The 17,325-nt window shown below is 45.0% G+C and overlaps 1 protein-coding gene across 13 annotated transcripts in view; it reads left to right on the top strand.

Moving 5' to 3' along the window:
- Positions 1 to 17,325, top strand: part of MBTD1 (mbt domain containing 1) — a 124,996-nt gene that overhangs the window by 38,477 nt on the left and 69,194 nt on the right. For 12 of the 13 annotated variants that reach the window (XR_008318062.1, XM_053304126.1, XM_053304130.1 and 9 more), the window contains exons 4-5: positions 5,069 to 5,183; positions 8,518 to 8,603. Coding sequence is in view for 11 of the 13 variants with exons in the window: in XM_053304126.1 (XP_053160101.1) it covers positions 5,069 to 5,183; positions 8,518 to 8,603 (201 nt within the window). In the remaining 2 variants the exon portion in view is untranslated. The remainder of the gene's footprint in view (positions 1 to 5,068; positions 5,184 to 8,517; positions 8,604 to 17,325) is intronic. The other variant, XM_053304136.1, reaches the window with a different exon arrangement.

The following is a 17,325-nucleotide window of genomic DNA, read 5'->3' as shown; positions in this document are numbered from 1 at the left end:
CTCATTAAAAATGTCATAGCGGGCAACTGATGGTTCCAAACTCTGATTCAGGGGAGCAAGGGGCCCTACTAGCCCCCTCACAACCCTGAATAGCTCCGCTGGACGAGAGCCTGCAGAAGCAATATGGGCAGAATAGAAACACTTCTTTGCTGCACGTATAGCCAGAGCATAGATCTTTAAATGTGCTCTGTCGTAATCTGTCGGATTTGAGTCGAGTCTTCCTCCACTTGCGCTCCAGTCATCTGCCTTGCCACTTCAGCTCCCATATATCTTCCGTATACCAAGGAGCCATTTTTGAAACGGGTCAGAGAGGACGCTTAAGAGCGATCTGCCCTGGTGAGCTGATTATTCCAATTCTCCACCAGGGCATCAACCGGATCGCCGGCAGGGCCAACATTAAATCCTTCCAAGGCTTCTTGGAATCCTGTTGGATCCAATAACCTTTTTGGACGGACCATTCTAATAGGTCCCTCACCCCTGCAGAGGCGGGACGCAACTGTGAGTCCGACCTTAACCAGATGGTGGTCTGTCCATGACAATGGGGAGATCACAGGAGTCCCCACCCACAGAACACCACCCTGATCAGAATGAAGGATCAGATCAAGAGTATGACCAGCAACATGTGTCGGTCCAGAGACCACTTGGGATAGGCCCATAGTTGTCATGGCCGCTATGAACTCCTGAGCTGCACCAGACAACCCGGTCCCAAAGTGGGTATTGAAGTCCCCCAGCACCATAAGCCTGGGGGACTCCAACACCAAACCCAAGACCAAGTCCTCAAGCTCAGTTAGGGACTCTGTTGGGCAGTGAGGTGATCGGTACACCAACAGAAGTCCCAATCTATCCCTGGTCCCCAAACATACGTACAAACATTCAATATGATCAGACACTCTGATAGGGATCCTGGTAAGGGAGATATTATCCTTAAGGACCACAGCCACTCCACCTCCCCGCCCACACTCCCTTACCTGCTCCTCTACAGAGTACCCTGGTGGAAGAAGCTGGGCCCAGACTGGGCCCCCAGCCTCCCCTAACCAAGTCTCTGTGATACACACCAGGTCAGCCTCTTCATCCCTGATCAAGTCATGGATTACTTCAGATTTGTTTTGGACTGACCTGGCATTACAAAGGAGCAGTGCAAGGGTTGTTGGCACTGCTCCCCAAGGTCAAAGAGCTGACAGGGCAGCCGGAAGGGGAAACAGCTATTAAGTTTCTGATTTCCATTCCTCTGCAACAGCCTGCTGACTTGCCAACGTAACTTCTTCTATTCCCCACCACCGCTGGAATAGCCGCACTGAGACCAATGGACACGCCCTCCGATCTCCCCATCTCCAGACAGGTTCCAAAACATTCAAAGCAAATCCTACCCAAGTCTCATCTCAGCCACCCCCCAACCCTAAAAATACTGAAGCAGGGGGATGTCCCTCGCCCTCATGGCTCCCCAAAGGGTCGACCCCCTTTGGTGCCGCCCCTTCGGTGGCGGCCCCGCCGGTGGTAGTCCGGCCACCATTGGCATTCTCCTATGTATCCCGGGGCGGGCAGATGGAAGCCCAGGACCCCAGTCCTGCCAACACTCAGCTGTAACAGAGCTGGCAGGCAGAAGTCCCACAGGCAGGCAGCAGCAGATGACAAACAGCAGAGGAGCCACACCCAGCACAGGCACTCACCCTGTGCCTCTTGCTGGTGTATGGTCTTCCCCCTCTGCTGGGCACAGAGAACAGGCAGCAGGCAGCTACAGTCCCAGCCACTGGCAGTCTCCTATGTAACCCAGGGCGGGCAGATGGAAGCCCAGGACCCCAGTCCTGCCAATACTCAGCTGTAACAGAGCTGGCAGGCAGAAGTCCCACAGGCAGGCAGCAGCAGATGACAAATAGCAGAGGAGCCACACCCAGCACAGGCACTCACCCTGTGCCTCTTGCTGGTGTATGGTCTTCCTCCTCTGCTGGGCACAGAGAACAGGCAGCAGGCAGCTACAGTCCCAGCCACTGGCAGTCTCCTATATAGCCCAGGGGCGGGCAAATGGAAGCCCATGACCCCTTTTGGCAATTTTTCAAGCAATGAAAACCTTTTCACCTATGCTGCAGGGTCAAACAGTATAAGGCTAGCTAGACAATACCACTGCAATTGCATTTCTGATCAGGCAAGGAGGGACTGACTTGAGATCTCTGTGTGTCCCAAGCATCTAACTCTGCCACAAGTGCATCCGCAATCACATCTGTCCTCAAGCAATTTATAAAAGGGGTGGGCAATGTATTAGCAGTTAACTTGAGCCACACATTTCTACACAGGAATCAACATGAGTGGGAAGTGCACATGAGACGGACTCCAATATTCAGAGCCTGAGATTGGCCTCAGATAGACCTGTTCGTGATGTCACTCAATACCAAATGCAGGAACTTCTGTTCCAGGGTGGGACATGATCCAATGACCTTAGGAGACTCATTCCAGATGGACTGGACCAGACCAGAGAACTCTCATACATATACCCTTCACTTCTGCTCATAGGAAGGGTGGTGATCTAGTTTATCCAGCAGCATGCATTCTGATAACACTGTGGTGGCCAAGGCAGTCTTGGTTTCCACTAGTACTCAGACTGTCCCCACAAGTACAGAAGACTTCCACAGTGCTCAGATGTTGTGTCAGTAGAAGGCGGACAGGTACTGCATCCTGACATAGCTGCCTTGAAACTAGCAGTGTGACGGATAGGCTTCTAGATCACATACTAAACCAAGGGAAGCCATCCATTCAGAAGAACTACACAAGGAAGTGGAAAAGGTTCAAATCCTTTGCATCCTCTCACAGTTTCCATCATTTAAGGGTATCAGTTAGACAGATTCTACTATACTTAACATCACTGAAGGACTGTCTAACATTTCCATCAAGGTACATCTAGTATCGTTTTCAGCGATGCATCCAGGTTGGGATGGGAAATCAGTTTTCTCCCATCCAAGTAGCAAGTTAGCCTCACTAACTTTTACCCACCAATCAGACAACCATTAGAAGAGTGGAGCATCTCTTTGGTTCTCTCAGCATTAACTGAAAAGCCATTTGAGCCTCTATTTATGACAAGCCTAAAATTAATCACCTTAAAGCCTGCTTTTCAGGAGCAGTCACGATGGCCCGAAGGGTGAATGAGTTTACAGCACTGCATATGGACAAGCTGTACACAAGGTCCTTAAGAGCCAGTGCGGTGTAGTGGTTAGAGTGCTGGACTAGGACCAGGAAGACCCGAGTTCAAATTCCCATTCAGCCATGAAACTAGCTGGGTGACTCTGGGCCAGTCACTTCTCTCTCAGCCTAACCTACTTCACAGGGTTGTTGTGAAAGAGAAACTCAAGTATGTAGTACACCGCTCTGGGCTCCTTGGAGGAAGAGCGGGATATAAATGTAAAAATAATAATAATTAACAGATAAAGTTCTCGTGCGACCTGACAAAACTTTTCTATCTAAGGTGGTAACAGATTTTCAGCTGAACCAGGACATTGTACTACTACTTCTTTAAAGCACCTGCCACCTCACTAGAGAAGGCACTTCACTGCCTAGACGTTAGGAGGTGTTTGCTATTCTATCTAGCAGAAACTAAGTCTTTCCACAAAACACAAAGACTTTTGTCTCATATATAAGGGAAAGACTAAAGGCAGTGCCTGTCACACTGGCTGGTGGAGCTTCTTCTACTAACCTACAAGTATCAAAAAGCAGACCCACCTAAATCAAAAGCGCATTCAACAATGGGCCTCAGCAGCCCATTTATTTGGCATATTCTCCAAAGACATATATATGCAAGGCAGCAACGTGGTCATCTGAGTTGCCCTTTGTGAAACATTCTGTCATTGACTTGTGCTCTGCAGCGGAGGTAAATCTTGGGAGAGGTGTACTAAAAAGGGAACTACAGTAACTACTGCTCTCTCTTCCTAGATGAGCTAAGCACCCATTTCTAATGGAGCTCAATGGATCCCAATCCAGATAAACAGGTTGCTTACCTGTAACAAATGAACTGGCGGTGATCCGTTGACATCCATTAGACCCTCCCAAACATCCCCACTGCAGTAGTTCAAATCTCTGTAATAGAACTCACCTGTTGCTTGCTGCAGTGATGGCCGCCTGCTCCAGCAGTCATCCAGGAACTGTGGGAGTGGTGTTTCTTCCTGCCTTAAATAGCAGTCACATGGAGCGGGGTTGAAATGCCATGAGGAGCTGTAGTACTCCACACCAAGGAATTCTGTGTAGGTGTAGAACCCATTTCTAATAGAGCTCAATGGATCACTACCAGATCATTAGTTACAGGTAAGCAACCTGTTTTTCTCCTGATTTGGTGGTAACCTTCTTTTAAAGGCCTAAATTGTTTGGCCACTGGATAACTAATTTGGAGTTTTGAATTATGAGGATGGGTTATACAGTAAGTGGTTTTGGAATGCGTTGTACTACCCTAAATAAAAAAAGCTCAGAATCATGAGTTTTTCTATTGAGCAACATTCCCCCCCGTTTTTTGCTACCTTCCTATAGCTGATAATTGAACCAAATTCTAAACAAGATGATGCTGTGCCTTGGTAGTTTTGATCAACTTCTATTAGTTTTAGTTCTCTTCCTAAAACAAATTGTATTATTATCACCATGTCTTGTGATAGAATTCCTCAGATGAGCTGTGTATTATGTGCAGAAAACCTGTGCTTTCCCCCCATATGGTATTACCATTTATGGTATTATACAATTGCTACCTGACTGCAGTAGATTGATCTTCTTTAAACTCAAATGGATGGCAAAAGAGCAGCTGGCTAGAATGTTAGGCAAATGGTCTGATAGAGACAGATTGGTTTTATACAGAAAATTGGGTCAACTCATAATCATCCCCTGCCTGTGAATTTGAGATGCTGCTTTTCAGTTATACTTCACTGGAAGATGTTATTTGCTTTTTAAGTCTGTTTAAAAAAATGTATTTGCTTCCTGATAAATTTTGTTTGCACAACTATACAGCATTGCACTGTTTTATGTAATTAGTGACAGAAGTTGCTAGTGGTAAAGTTTCTGATGTGGATTTGGAAAGGACCTTATTTAGCTCTTGTTGTTTTAGGGAAAACCTCCAACTAAGAAGGCTAAAGTGCTACAGAAACAACCTTTAGTTGCTAAACTAGCTGCATATGCTCAATACCAAGCAACGGTACAGAACCAATCAAAGACTAAAACAGGTAACATGGGCATTAAGCGTCTCTGAGTTACCATATTGCTGATGACCAGTTTTTCAACAGAGAAGCATGCATTTTAGAAGAAGTTCTGCAAGTTAAGAACAGGAGGTGTTTCTGTATATTTTGTGAATATGCGGGAGTGGTCTTCATTTAAAGCATTGTAGGAGGATGTTAATGCGTCTATATTTTAGGTGAGAACAAAATCAGCCCATTTCCCCATGTACATTTCTCTCAAAATTTCCATGTTCTATAATTAGTAAAATTGACAACACTTGTCAGTTTGCATCAAATGTAGTGCACATCAAGTAGGTAACAAGGACTAGTGTCTAGACTAGGGATGTGCACAGAACCAGCTGGCCTGGTTTAGTCTGGCATCCCTTAGTCCCCGCCCCCAGTTCGGTTTGTGATTTCTAATAAATAAATAAATAAATAGGTAAATAAATAAGTAAATAAATAAATAATTCTTCTATCTTTAGCCCCTTTGGAGGGCTTCCTCTAGGCCGCCGGTGGGAGGGGCGGGAAGTGTCTGCAAAGATTCCCCCTCCCCCCGCTGGCTTCGGTCATCACCGCCATGGCCTGTTCAGGCCTCCATTGACTCGCACCGTGGCCATTTTGTCTGCTGCCACACATGCGCAAATGGGCTCTGCGAGGCCTGGCATTTGCGCATGCGCGGCAACCACCACACATGCACAATTGTCCTGTGCGAGGCCCTGGGCCATGCCAGGCCTCGCAGAGGTCATTTGCACATGCACGGCGGTGGACAAAACAGCCACTGCGTGAGTCTACAGAGGCCCAAAAAGCAACTGAACGGGCCACGGCGGTGATGACCAAGGCCGGTGGAGGAGGGGGAACGTTCACGGACCTCCCCTGCCCTGGCAGCCTAGATGAAGCCCCCCAAAGGGGCTAAAGGTAGAAGAAACTTTTTTTAAAAAAAAAATTAATCGCAGACCCCCCGAATCGTCGGGGGGGGGGTTGGTCTGGGGTCGGACCGAACGGGGGTGATTTGGTTCTACCCCAGAACCGTCAAACCAAAAAACGTAGAACCAGAACTACTCCCAAACTGTTCTCACATCCATAGTCTAGAAGTGGTGAAGACTCAGTCTTCAAGATTGGTCCCAAAGTGCCAAAAATATAGTGTGTTAAAAATTCTTCTATAATAGCAACCTAAAATTGCATAGATTTTACATAATATTCTCTCTTTTCTTTCTGTTTTTTACTTACTCTTTTATCCAGAATTCAAGTCCATCACCTGCTAAGACCTTTGAGGTTTCTTAAAGGGAATTTTTTTCAGATTTGTTCAGTTCTTTTTGAAGACCCTGTTTAACTTTGGGTATGCATTGCAGTGCAGCAGTAAACCCTGAGGTGTGTCATGTGATACTTCTGCCCACACCAAAAATGGCACCTCTGTCAGTTGCACCTGATTTGTTGCTACATACATTGGTTGGGTGGAGTCTCCCTTCCCTCTTCATTAATATTTCTGCAATATTAGCTAAAACCAGGGCTCCAAGAACAAAGTACATCTGAGACAGATTGCAAAATGTAAGTCTTTTAAAAATCTAAAGCTGCCACCAGTTTAGAAAATAAAACTTCTGGGGAGAGGCAAGAACTCTGCACATGATTACAATCATAACTACTGCTGAAGCCAGGAGCAGTCCAAACCTTACCAACACGTTTAATGCAACTGAGTACACTCTCCTAGCCTCCCTACCCACCACGATCCCTTGCAACCCCCTCCCATTCCTGACAATAACTTTCAAGTTTAATCTTGGCCTTCTTAGCAGTCTCCTGTTGCCTTCCTTCCAGTCCCTCCCTCTTCCTTCTCCCCAAGCACTCTTGCAACCTCCTTCCACATTTTTAAAAAACAAGGAAGTTTAAATAACTAAAAACCTTTGGTTTAAGGTTTACTTCTGCTCATAGTTTACAAAGGGTGGAAATTCCAATTGAATGTGGTAGTCTTCCCTTCAGTCTTATATCATCATATACACTTCACAAACTCTTTATGTATTATTCTCTTTTTAAAAATTAGCCTTTATCTAGCCACATTTTGCCACCTTCTTTTATGCTCAGATTCATGTCAGCAGAAAGAGGTAGAATTCAATGTATACGCTTTCAATAATAACTTTGTATACATAATGGTGATTAGTGAAAATATGTGTGTTGAATTTTTGGGTATTGCTCTTTCTACTGAGATGAATCTGGAAAGAGGAAGCAAAGTGTGGCTGGATAGAGGATAATTTTTAAAGGAAGGGCAATATTGAGAGTGCATGAACAGTAGCATGGCTACTGCTACTGTGTGTGAACTGTAGCAGACTAATTTAAGTTTGAATTTCTATACATTGTATACCAGAAGCAAAAATAACACTCCCCTTAAGTATCAGTTTAAACTGAAGGTGTTCAGATATTCAGATTAGGAATAGCTCCAGTTGAGCTGGACACTCTATAGGGTGATCCTATGATAACATGCAAAGGAAAAAGACATCCTGAGAAATGTAACTAGTGGGCTTTTCTTGTAGCTTTTTAACTATATTAATCACATTGATTGGTGAAGACAGAGGTGTTCTTTCCGATGTTATTTTGGCTGTTTGGCTCTAGCAATTTGTCGTGTGTGCACTGATGGTATCAATCCACTGGTTTTAACTGCTAGCTGTTGACAAGACAGAACAGTTGAAATACATATTGATTTTGTACTGTAAAGTGCATATTTGTCACCTTAAGTGGAGCAGTGGAGAAATGCTTGACTAACAAGCAGAAGGTTGCCGGTTTGACTCCCCGCTAGTACTATGTCAGGCCGCAGCAATATAGGAAGATGCTGAAAGGCATTGTCTCATACTGTACGGGAGGACACAATGGTAAACCCCTCCGGTATTCTACCAAAGAAAACAGGGCTCTGTGGGCGCCAGGAGTTGAAATCGACTTGACAGCATGCGCACACACACACGCACACACAAAGCACATATTTATAAATTTGAAAACGAGTGTTTGACAGTTGTTAGGCAGAAGGGAAGGAGCGGGTGTGGGGCTTGTGGGTGTTCTCTGAAAGGTTATTAGATAGGTTCTAATATAAGTGATAGGTGCACTTATCTGTTTTGGGGCCATGTTAATTAGTTTTCATCAAAAGCTTTGTGCTTTTGTTTGAATGAGTGAATCTGCTAGAGAATCAGAGCACACACACCCCCAAATATGGTCAGTTATGCCTCAATACAGAGGATTACTGCTGCAGGCCCTTTGAAGTTTTTCCTCCAACTCTCCTTTTCTATTTTTTCAATAGACAGGAACCATATTTCTTAATATTAAATAAACATAACAGATTGTTTATGCAAAACATCTCTTTTCCCAGCTCCGGTTCCATTGGAAGGTTTCAGCTGGGGCAACTACATCAACAGCAATAGTTTCTCAGCAGCTCCTGTTAACTGTTTCAAACATGTAAGTATACTTATTTTACTACTTTTTAAGTGGAGGACATTAAACATTACATCTTACACTGCTTCTTTTATGGAATAATAAGAGAAAAAAACACTGGATCAGATCATTGATAAACTTACGGGTTCTGAAACAGAATGTGTTAATTACTTGCTGGTGAATGTGTTTCTTTATATTATTTATCAAGCGGCCATTTTTGCTTTATTGTCCTTTAAAATTAGGAAGATAACTTTATCTACTAGCCCTGCTACACATCTGGCTAAGCTGTAATTCCAGGACTAATTCTCTTATTCAAGTTGTACCCATCAGAATTGTAAACACAGTTAGGGATTTGGAATTGTATATCTTTTTATTTTCAAGCATGTTTAGTTAGTTGTGTGTTTTACTGTCTTATTATGACTTATGTTTTTCTTTAAGCATGGTTAGCTTTAATGTTTTATTATGTTTTAATGTTTTTCACATATTAAATAAATATTATAAATATTTATTTAATATTATAAATATTAAATATTATAAATATAATGAATATTAAATAAATATTGACTAAATATTTACTGACTAAATATTCAGTATTTAGTCAGAACTGTGACCTGTAGTTACAAGAATAAATTTACTTACTACCTTTTCAATAGATTGTGAAATAATTACAATGTATACTTTGCCAGCACCATGTTTGCACATTCCCTTTTGAAATGGAAAACTATCATCCCTGTTACTTATTTTGGAGAGAGTTATTGTTTCTGCCCCCCACCCTTGCAAGCAACCAAAGGCTATAATCCAGGGAGCTGCCACCCCAAGGAGACACCCTGCTATTCAGTGTTTAGTCAGAACTGTGACAAACGTCATAGCAAGTTGTGGATGTGGCTCTTGCTTGCACATGCACATCATCTTCCAATCCCAGCTAAAGTTGCTAACATAAACCCCCTTGATTGAAGCTCGGTTTGTCTATTGGGATCATACCAGGTTTGGGTGGAGAGCTCTGCTCAGTAACTTGCTTTATTGGACTCTAAATTCCCTGAGGACCTTCTGTGTAGCAAATCTGCATTATTTCTGTGCAAGTGGAGTTCAGAACAAGCATGTTTTTCAGGTTGATTTCACAAGAAGCAACTTGCCATAAGATATTTGGTCATTGGTAAGATGCATTGTATACTAAGAGTTCCTTCTATTTTAGAGATAAAGAATAAAATTGCTTTAGTAGAAAAGTAGCTGATACAGCCATAGTAATGTTGCATTTGGAATTTGATACAAGTGATTCTAAAAAGTCTTACTTGCAAGAGTTCAATATTTGTTTTGCGCTGCATATATGGTCTGCTTTAACATTAAGTGAGCTGACACTATAGGGCATTATCAGAGTAGGGGATGGCACCTTGCTCTGTCCTTGTTCTTCTTTTTCGCGACATAACATTTTAAAAACAAGCCTGCTCCAACCCTGCAGCACATTGTGGTTGCTGGATCAGGAGGAGAAGCAAACTTAAGTGAGAGGAGGAAGTGGGGAAATAAAATAGAGCAAAAGATACCTATTTTCAGCTTTGAATCTCTTCTTTTGCTTGTAATCGTTTATTGCTGTTGCCACCTACGTATTTACTTTTTCTCTCTGTCCAATTCACTCCTCTTCTATCATGCATTGTTGGTGTGTCTTCAGGCATACTGAAAAAAAAACAAGACAAACTAAGCAAGCTGTGAGGGTGTGGCTGCAGCAAAGGGAGAAATTATCTGTGTCAGCAATAGGAGAAATTTGCCTGCAACCAAAGGAACCAGTGTAGCCACTGTGCTTTACAGCATGTGTGAGAGACGGTGTGGCTGCCTTCCTGGTTACTTTGGTTTTCAACTTTAACTTTAAAAAGTAATATGTGGAAGTGATTGACAAGTCAGGGGGCTGCAAAATTATAAGGTTATAATCCTATTCAGGCTTGCTTGGGTGTAAACGCCATTAAACACAGTGGCTGACAAGTTTAGGAAAATTACCCATAGTAGTCCCACTGAAACTAAAAAGACAAGCTGGGCATTGCTGAATTTCAATTTCATTGGGACTACTTTGGGTCATTTCCCTCATGTTGGCCAGTAACACTTACTTCTGAGTAAATATGCATAGGATCAGACTGTAAAGTTGATATATGCCTCATTGTCATAAGATAGCTTCCTCAACATACCCTTTGAAGTGTTAACAATTTAAAGGGAAAGAAGACAAATAGTTTCTTTGACAACTGGAAAGGCTTAGTCTTTGAAAGGTAATAGAGCAGCGCTCTGCGAACATCCAAGGAACGCAGAGCTTTCTCCAGTGGTGTGGTTGGTGACTTGAAGAAGGTGGGCAGCACAATGTCCTGATTGATGTGGAAATCAGTCACAATTTTTGGTGAAAAGGTGATGTCCAGCTGCAGGAGAACCTTGTCTGGGTAGAAACGGGCATAAGGGACATCCATTCGGAGAGCCGTAAGTTCACTCACCCTGCAAGCAGTGGTGATAGCCACCAAGAAGGCAGTCTTCAAGGACGCTAGCTTCAGTGTTGCTAACACCCTTGCTAACTTTGCAAAGAGGCACCTTTTAATGTGGTGATTCTCTTTATTTAGCAGGGGGAGAGTAACTGTCCCTATCCACCCCCAGCACAGTACTTCCAGTGACTGTTGCTGGTGTCTATCTGATGTTTCTTTTTAGACTGTGAGCCCTTTGGGGACAGGGATCCATCTTATTTATTTTTTATTTAACTGTGTAAACTGCCCTCAGCCATTTTTGGAAGGGCAATATAGAAATCGAATGAATGAATGAATGTTGCGAAATGCATCTCGAAAGGCACCTCGGTCAGGGCAGAGAGGACCAGCGAGATACTCCATTGCTCAAGAGGCTTACAGTTAGGAGGATACAGATTAGTGAGGCCTTTCAAGAAACTTTTGCATGAGGGATGGGAGAACACCATTTTCCCATCCCATCCTGGGTGCCTTGACGACAGTGCTTCCAGGTGGACTTTGATTGACACATTTGAAAGCTTTGCCTTTTTTTAGGGAGGTCAAATAAAGTAGGATTTCACAGATGCTGGTCTCCTTAGGGCGGAAAGCATGGCGAGAAGCGTAGACAGCAAATCTCTTCCACTTGCTAGCATAGTTTCTCCTTGTAGATGGTTTACATTGATTCAGCATGATCCATTTCAGCAGTCAATCTTCCACGCTGTTAGTTGTAGAGTGAGCACTTTTGAATTTAGAAGGTGCCTGTTTTCCTGAATCAGGAGATCTGGACAGTTTGGAAGCCTCTGAAAAGTGTTCGAAGCTAGTTTGAGTAGATGTGGAAACCATGCCTGGCAGGGCCACCAAGGCGTGATCAGGATGCACTTCACATGGCCTGTTAGTATTCACGCCACAACTCTACTCACAAGAGGTAAAGGGGGAAACGTAGGTCCAGTGTTCCGACCAGTCCATCTGGAAGGCATCCCCCAAAGATAGGGGGTCGTGGTCCACTCTTGAGCAGAACAGCTTGCATTTTGTGTTCTGTGCTGTAGCAAATAAGTCAATCTCTGGGTGATCCCAGAGATCGAAGATCCTGTGCAGGTAAGTGTTGTTCAGTTCCCACTCGTGTTGGAGTTCTGTCGAGAATGAGCAACTGAGGCCATCCACCAGAACGCTGTCCGTGCCTTTTGATGTGGATGGCCACTGGGATAATGCTGTTCTTGATACACCAATGCCAGATCTGAATGCTCAGGGAACACAAGGACCTGGAGACTGTCCTGCCTTGCCTGTTGAGGTAGGTGATGGTGGTAGTGTTGTCCAAGTGCAGTTGTACTACCCTTCCTTTCAGCATCAGGAGGAAGGCTTTTGGGGTTTGGAAAACTGCCAATAGTTCCAGGAAGTTTATATGGAAATGACGTTGGGTGCGGGTCCAGAGACCTTGCATCACCGTGGCATTGCAATGTCCACCCCAACCTTGGAGTGAAGCATCTGTGGTGACCCACACTGTTGGGGCTTGAGCTTGAAAAGGTATTCCCCTACGAAGGTTGAGCCATTGTGTCCACCAAGATAGGGATCGCGGGATCGGTAGAGGCACACGTAGCTGTTCTGTTGGGCTGTCCCTGTTTAGGCAAAACGAAGACAGCTGAAGTTTCCGCATTTTCAACCGGGTGTAGCGTACAGTCAATTTGCAGGAGGCCATCAAGCCCAGCAAGCGTTGTATTTGACGCGCTGTCTGTAAGGAATTGTTCTGAAATTGATGGACCATGAGTGTGATGGTCCGGTAGCGTTCCTCTGGCAAGAAACCTCTTCCCACTTCGGCATCCAGCACTGCGCCAATGTAAGATATGGTGGATATTGGGGTCAGGTGAGACTTCTTCCAGTTGACCTGTATCCCTAGGTCCTGGAGAAGGTTCAACAGGTACTGAATCTGCAAAAGTAACTCTCTTTTGTCTCTGGATGTCAACAAATCAAATCAAATCAAATCTTTATTGTTACAGTCATTCGACCAGCAAATCTGGATGTCAGCAGCCAGTTGTCTAGATAGGGATACAGCTTTAAGCCCTTTGTCCTTAAGTGAGCCACTACCACCTCCATGCACTTGGTAAATACACGCGGGGCAGTGCAGAGACCGAACGGAAGGACCTGATATTGATATATCGATGTTCCCATTGTGAACTTTAGGTACTTTTGGTGGGATGGCCAAATCCCTATATGAAAGTAGGCATCCTTTAAGTCTAACGTCACAAGCCACCGCTCCCGAAGTAGCAGCAGTAGGATGTCCTGTAACGTCATTATTCGATACCTTTTCACTTGGACAAACTTGTTGAGATGTCTGAGACGCATGATTGGTCTTATCCCGCCATCTTTCTTCGGGATTTGGAAATAACGGGAGTAAAATTTCTCCTGTCGTTGTCGTTGACTATTGCTTTCTTGTGCAGGAGTTCCCGCATTTCCTGGGGTAAGGCAGGTGTTGCTCTTGTAAAGCGAAGGCCCCTGAATCATGGGAGTGTTTTGAATTCTATTGCGTAGCCTGATGTGATAATCTTCAAGACCCACTGGTCTGATGTTATGTGGCGCCATGCTTGCACATGACTTGCCAATCTCATGTTGTTGTTGGCTAAGGGGACTGGCTGGTTGATGGTGTAGGCCGGGTCGTCGATCTCCCTAATGTTTTGAGAGGGAGAGGAAAGTTGACAGAGCAATAGAGCGGGAGGGTGCGACAGGCTGTCCTGTACCTCAGAGTTGCTGCTTGTTGCCCTCTGCCTGTTTTCCGCGTTGCATAGAGGCATATTTTCCCTTTTGTTGTCCAGGTCGCTTATTGAAGGGTTGTTAACTCTTATGGTAGTCCTGTCTCTCCTGTGGTCTGTAGGAGGTATGGGGACAGTAGTAGGTCTGTTGTTTGTTAGAATAGGATGTTGACATTGCTGAAGAGGTGAACGTTTTTGCTGTGAATTTTGATTTCTTCATTTTTTCCACTGTTGTATCTGTCTCTTCCGAGAAAAGGCCCTTACCATCAAAAGGTAGGCCTTCTATCTTGTCCTTCATGTCCTGCTGTAGGGCTGCAGACCGCAGCCAAGCATGACAACGTAAGGTAATTGTAGTGGTAATAGACCTAGATTCTGACTCCGCTAAGTGTTTTGTGGTGCTCAATTGCTGACATGTGAGATCACCCGCTTTTTGTAGAGTTTTTCGGAACTGAACTTTGAGTTCCTCAGGAGACAATGTATCAAGGTCCTTTTCGAAATTCTCCCAGATGCAGTAGCTCTGTTTAGCCATGCAGGCCGATTAATTAGCCACTTTGACAGAGAGGCAAGAGGTGGAGTATAACTTCCTCCCCATAACGTTCAATTTCCTGCCTTCTTTATCTGCAGGGGTGGTGTGTCGTTTCCCCGACCTCAAAGTAGTAGCACAATCAATGACCAGAGAGTTTGGGACAGGGGGTTTGAACAAGTAGATATTATCTTGTTCCTGTACCCTGTAAAGACCCTCCAATCTTTTTGATGTTGGTGTGGATGTGTGTGGGATTTGCCAAGCACACTGTGCAGCATTCGAGATGATGGGTAGGAGGGGCAGAGCCACCGGTTGCACCGTCTGAGACCGGGCCATAAAATTGTAGACTAGGTCATCAGTGGTTTTGACTTGTGCAGATAAATCTAATCCCAAGGTGGAAGCCATCTGTTTTACATGAGAATGATACGCCTTTAATTCTTCTGTCGGCGAGACGTGTGCAGGTGTAGCCACATCTGGTGACGGGTCAGGTTCTATAGTCTCTGCGTCCGATTCAAAATCAGAAGAGCCATGGTGGCTGTCATCCAACGCAGGATCGGAAGGAGAGTGGTGCGAGGGTCCTCCGCCTGGTGAGTCCACACATGGGAGAGCAGTCAAAGGTGGGTCCTCCGTCTGGATTGCTATCGCAGTGACCTGTATTGTAGTCTGTGTTGATCTCGTAGATGTAGACAGCAAAGTTTGAGTCGAGGTGTTAGAGAGTACTTTCTTCAGAGCCAGAGGGTCTCTTCCCACAGAGAGTGAATGGAGTGGTGGTGCAGTTGTAACCTGAGGCATAGCGGCTGACGACATTGAATGTTGCCATACCTGGTGAAGTCGCACCTGGTAACGCAGTTTCTTTTGATGGGCATACTTTATGACTCACACGTGTGCCACGGCGCAGTGGTTGTAAGTTGTTCAGTAGTCAATAGCTGTTGGGGGTTGGATTGCGGAGCATCCTCTTCCGACCGTGGAAAACCTTGGAATGTAGATGGAGTGTTAGCCTCGGAGTCTAACATCGTAAGGAGAGACTGTGTTGTTCCCAGGTCCAAGGAAGTCTCCTCCGTATCAGAAAGATCAGACTCTTCCATTGCAAACGTCAGGGGTGCCCGGAATCGAGGCGTAACAGTGGTAATATTCATCGGTGTATTTAACGTCGAAGGCTGTGCTCCATCCCCTGATGTCGAAGGGGACTGTATCGGGGTCAGCGTCGGCTGCAAATCCCACAGTCTCGGCACCAAAAATGTTGATATTGGTGTAGCTGGCACTCCTGCAACTGTCGATGTTGAAATCATCGCAATGCTTTGAGGTTGACTCGATGTCAGAGCCTTCTTCGACGTCGAGGTTGATAACAATGCCACGAACAATGGGCTCGATGCCGAGGGTTCTCTTGTTGTCGACCGTGGTGGAGGCTTTGGTGTCAAGGGTTCTGTCTGCTTAGCTGTCATCAATGCTGGCAGAGTGGTCGACGTCAAGGGCTTCGATATCAACATGAAGACCACATCTTGAGCGGACTTTGGCAATGGAGTTGAGCTCGATGTCGACAGCTTCCGTGTTTTTGCGGCGGGTTCTCGAACAGCCGCCATCTTTTCACTGGATCTTTTCAAGGACTTATGGGTTTTCACGGAGGGCAACGGGGTTTTAGACTGGGTGGAAACCAGGGCCCCTGAGCCATGTGCCTGAGGCGATTTTTTTGACGCAGATGAAGGCGCTGCCAGAACATCATCGTAGATCGCTGCCCTCAAACGGAGTTCTCGATTTCTCCAAGTTTGTTTAGAGAACAATTGGCAAATTGTACAGGAGGACGTAACGTGCGCCTCACCCAGACAGAGCAAACATAAATTATGAGCATCTTGTGAGGGCAATTTTGCCTTGCATTTCTCACAGCGTTTAAAAGTCTTTTTTCCCTTTGGGGTATCCATATCTACAAGACAGTTCGTTACTCACAAATACTTGGTTGTTAGGCAGTCCAAGGTCAAAGCCAGGCAGCAGTCCAAGGTCAAAGCCAGGCAGCAGTCCAAGGTCAAAGCCAGGCAGCAGTCCAAGGTCAAAGCCAGGCAGCAGTCCAAGGTCAAAGCCAGGCAGCAGTCCAATCAATTCGTCAAACAAAATCTTTCAAGAGTAGACAGAAACGCTAAGCAATCCAGGGTCTTATAGCCAGAAAAAACAGTCCGATCAGGCGGCAAAACAGAATCGCAAGGCAGAAGGGTTTAACAGGAGATCCAAGGTCAGAAGCCAGAGAAGTCGAAAAAGAATAGTAGAACTTTTTTTAAAAAATTAAGGAACCAGAATGAGGAGCCGTAGAAACCGAGTGAACCGATCTCCACGGTGGTCGCAAAGGAACTAAGGTGCCTGTGCTTCCTTCCGCCTTAAATAGCCACGTGGTCATGTGGGACGGGGTGCAGGCACCGAAAAGGAGCTGTAGAACTCGAGACCAAGAGGCTTCTGCGCAAGCGCAGAACCCATTCTAATGGATTCAATGGATCACAACCCAGATCTTATGTATGCTGTAGCATAGTGTGTTGTGTTTTATTATGTAGGTCTTTGAGTATCTTGACCACTTTGGATGGGTGTCTGTGGAACTGCTAACAATGCTAGTAATGTTGCCTGGTTATGTTCTAGGCTTCTTTTGAAATAATAGTAATATAGACTGTTTTAAAGATTACCCTACTTTTCAGATGGCTTTTCAAATGTGTTTAGGTACCTTAGGTTCATAAGAACAGCCCTGCTGTATCCTAATCCAGCATACTGTTTCACACAGCAGCCCACCAGATGTCTCTGGGGAGCCCGCAGGCAACAGTTGAGGGCATGCCCTCACTCTTGCTTTTGCTCCCCTGCAACTGGTATTGAGAGGCATTGTGCCTCTGAGGCTGGAGGTGGCCCATAGCCACCAGACTAGTAGCCATTGATAGACTTGTTCTCGATGAATTTGTCATTTAAAGCAGTCCAAGCTAGTGGCCATTACCACATCCCAGGAAAAGAATTCCATAGATCAATTGTGTGCTGTGACAAGAAGAAAAAGTGCT

This window comes from Hemicordylus capensis, chromosome 2 (genome assembly GCF_027244095.1).
Source record: "Hemicordylus capensis ecotype Gifberg chromosome 2, rHemCap1.1.pri, whole genome shotgun sequence".
Lineage (NCBI taxonomy): Eukaryota > Metazoa > Chordata > Lepidosauria > Squamata > Cordylidae > Hemicordylus > Hemicordylus capensis.
The sequence above is the reverse complement of the archived record's forward strand: the minus strand, read 5'-3'. Positions and strand labels throughout refer to the sequence as shown.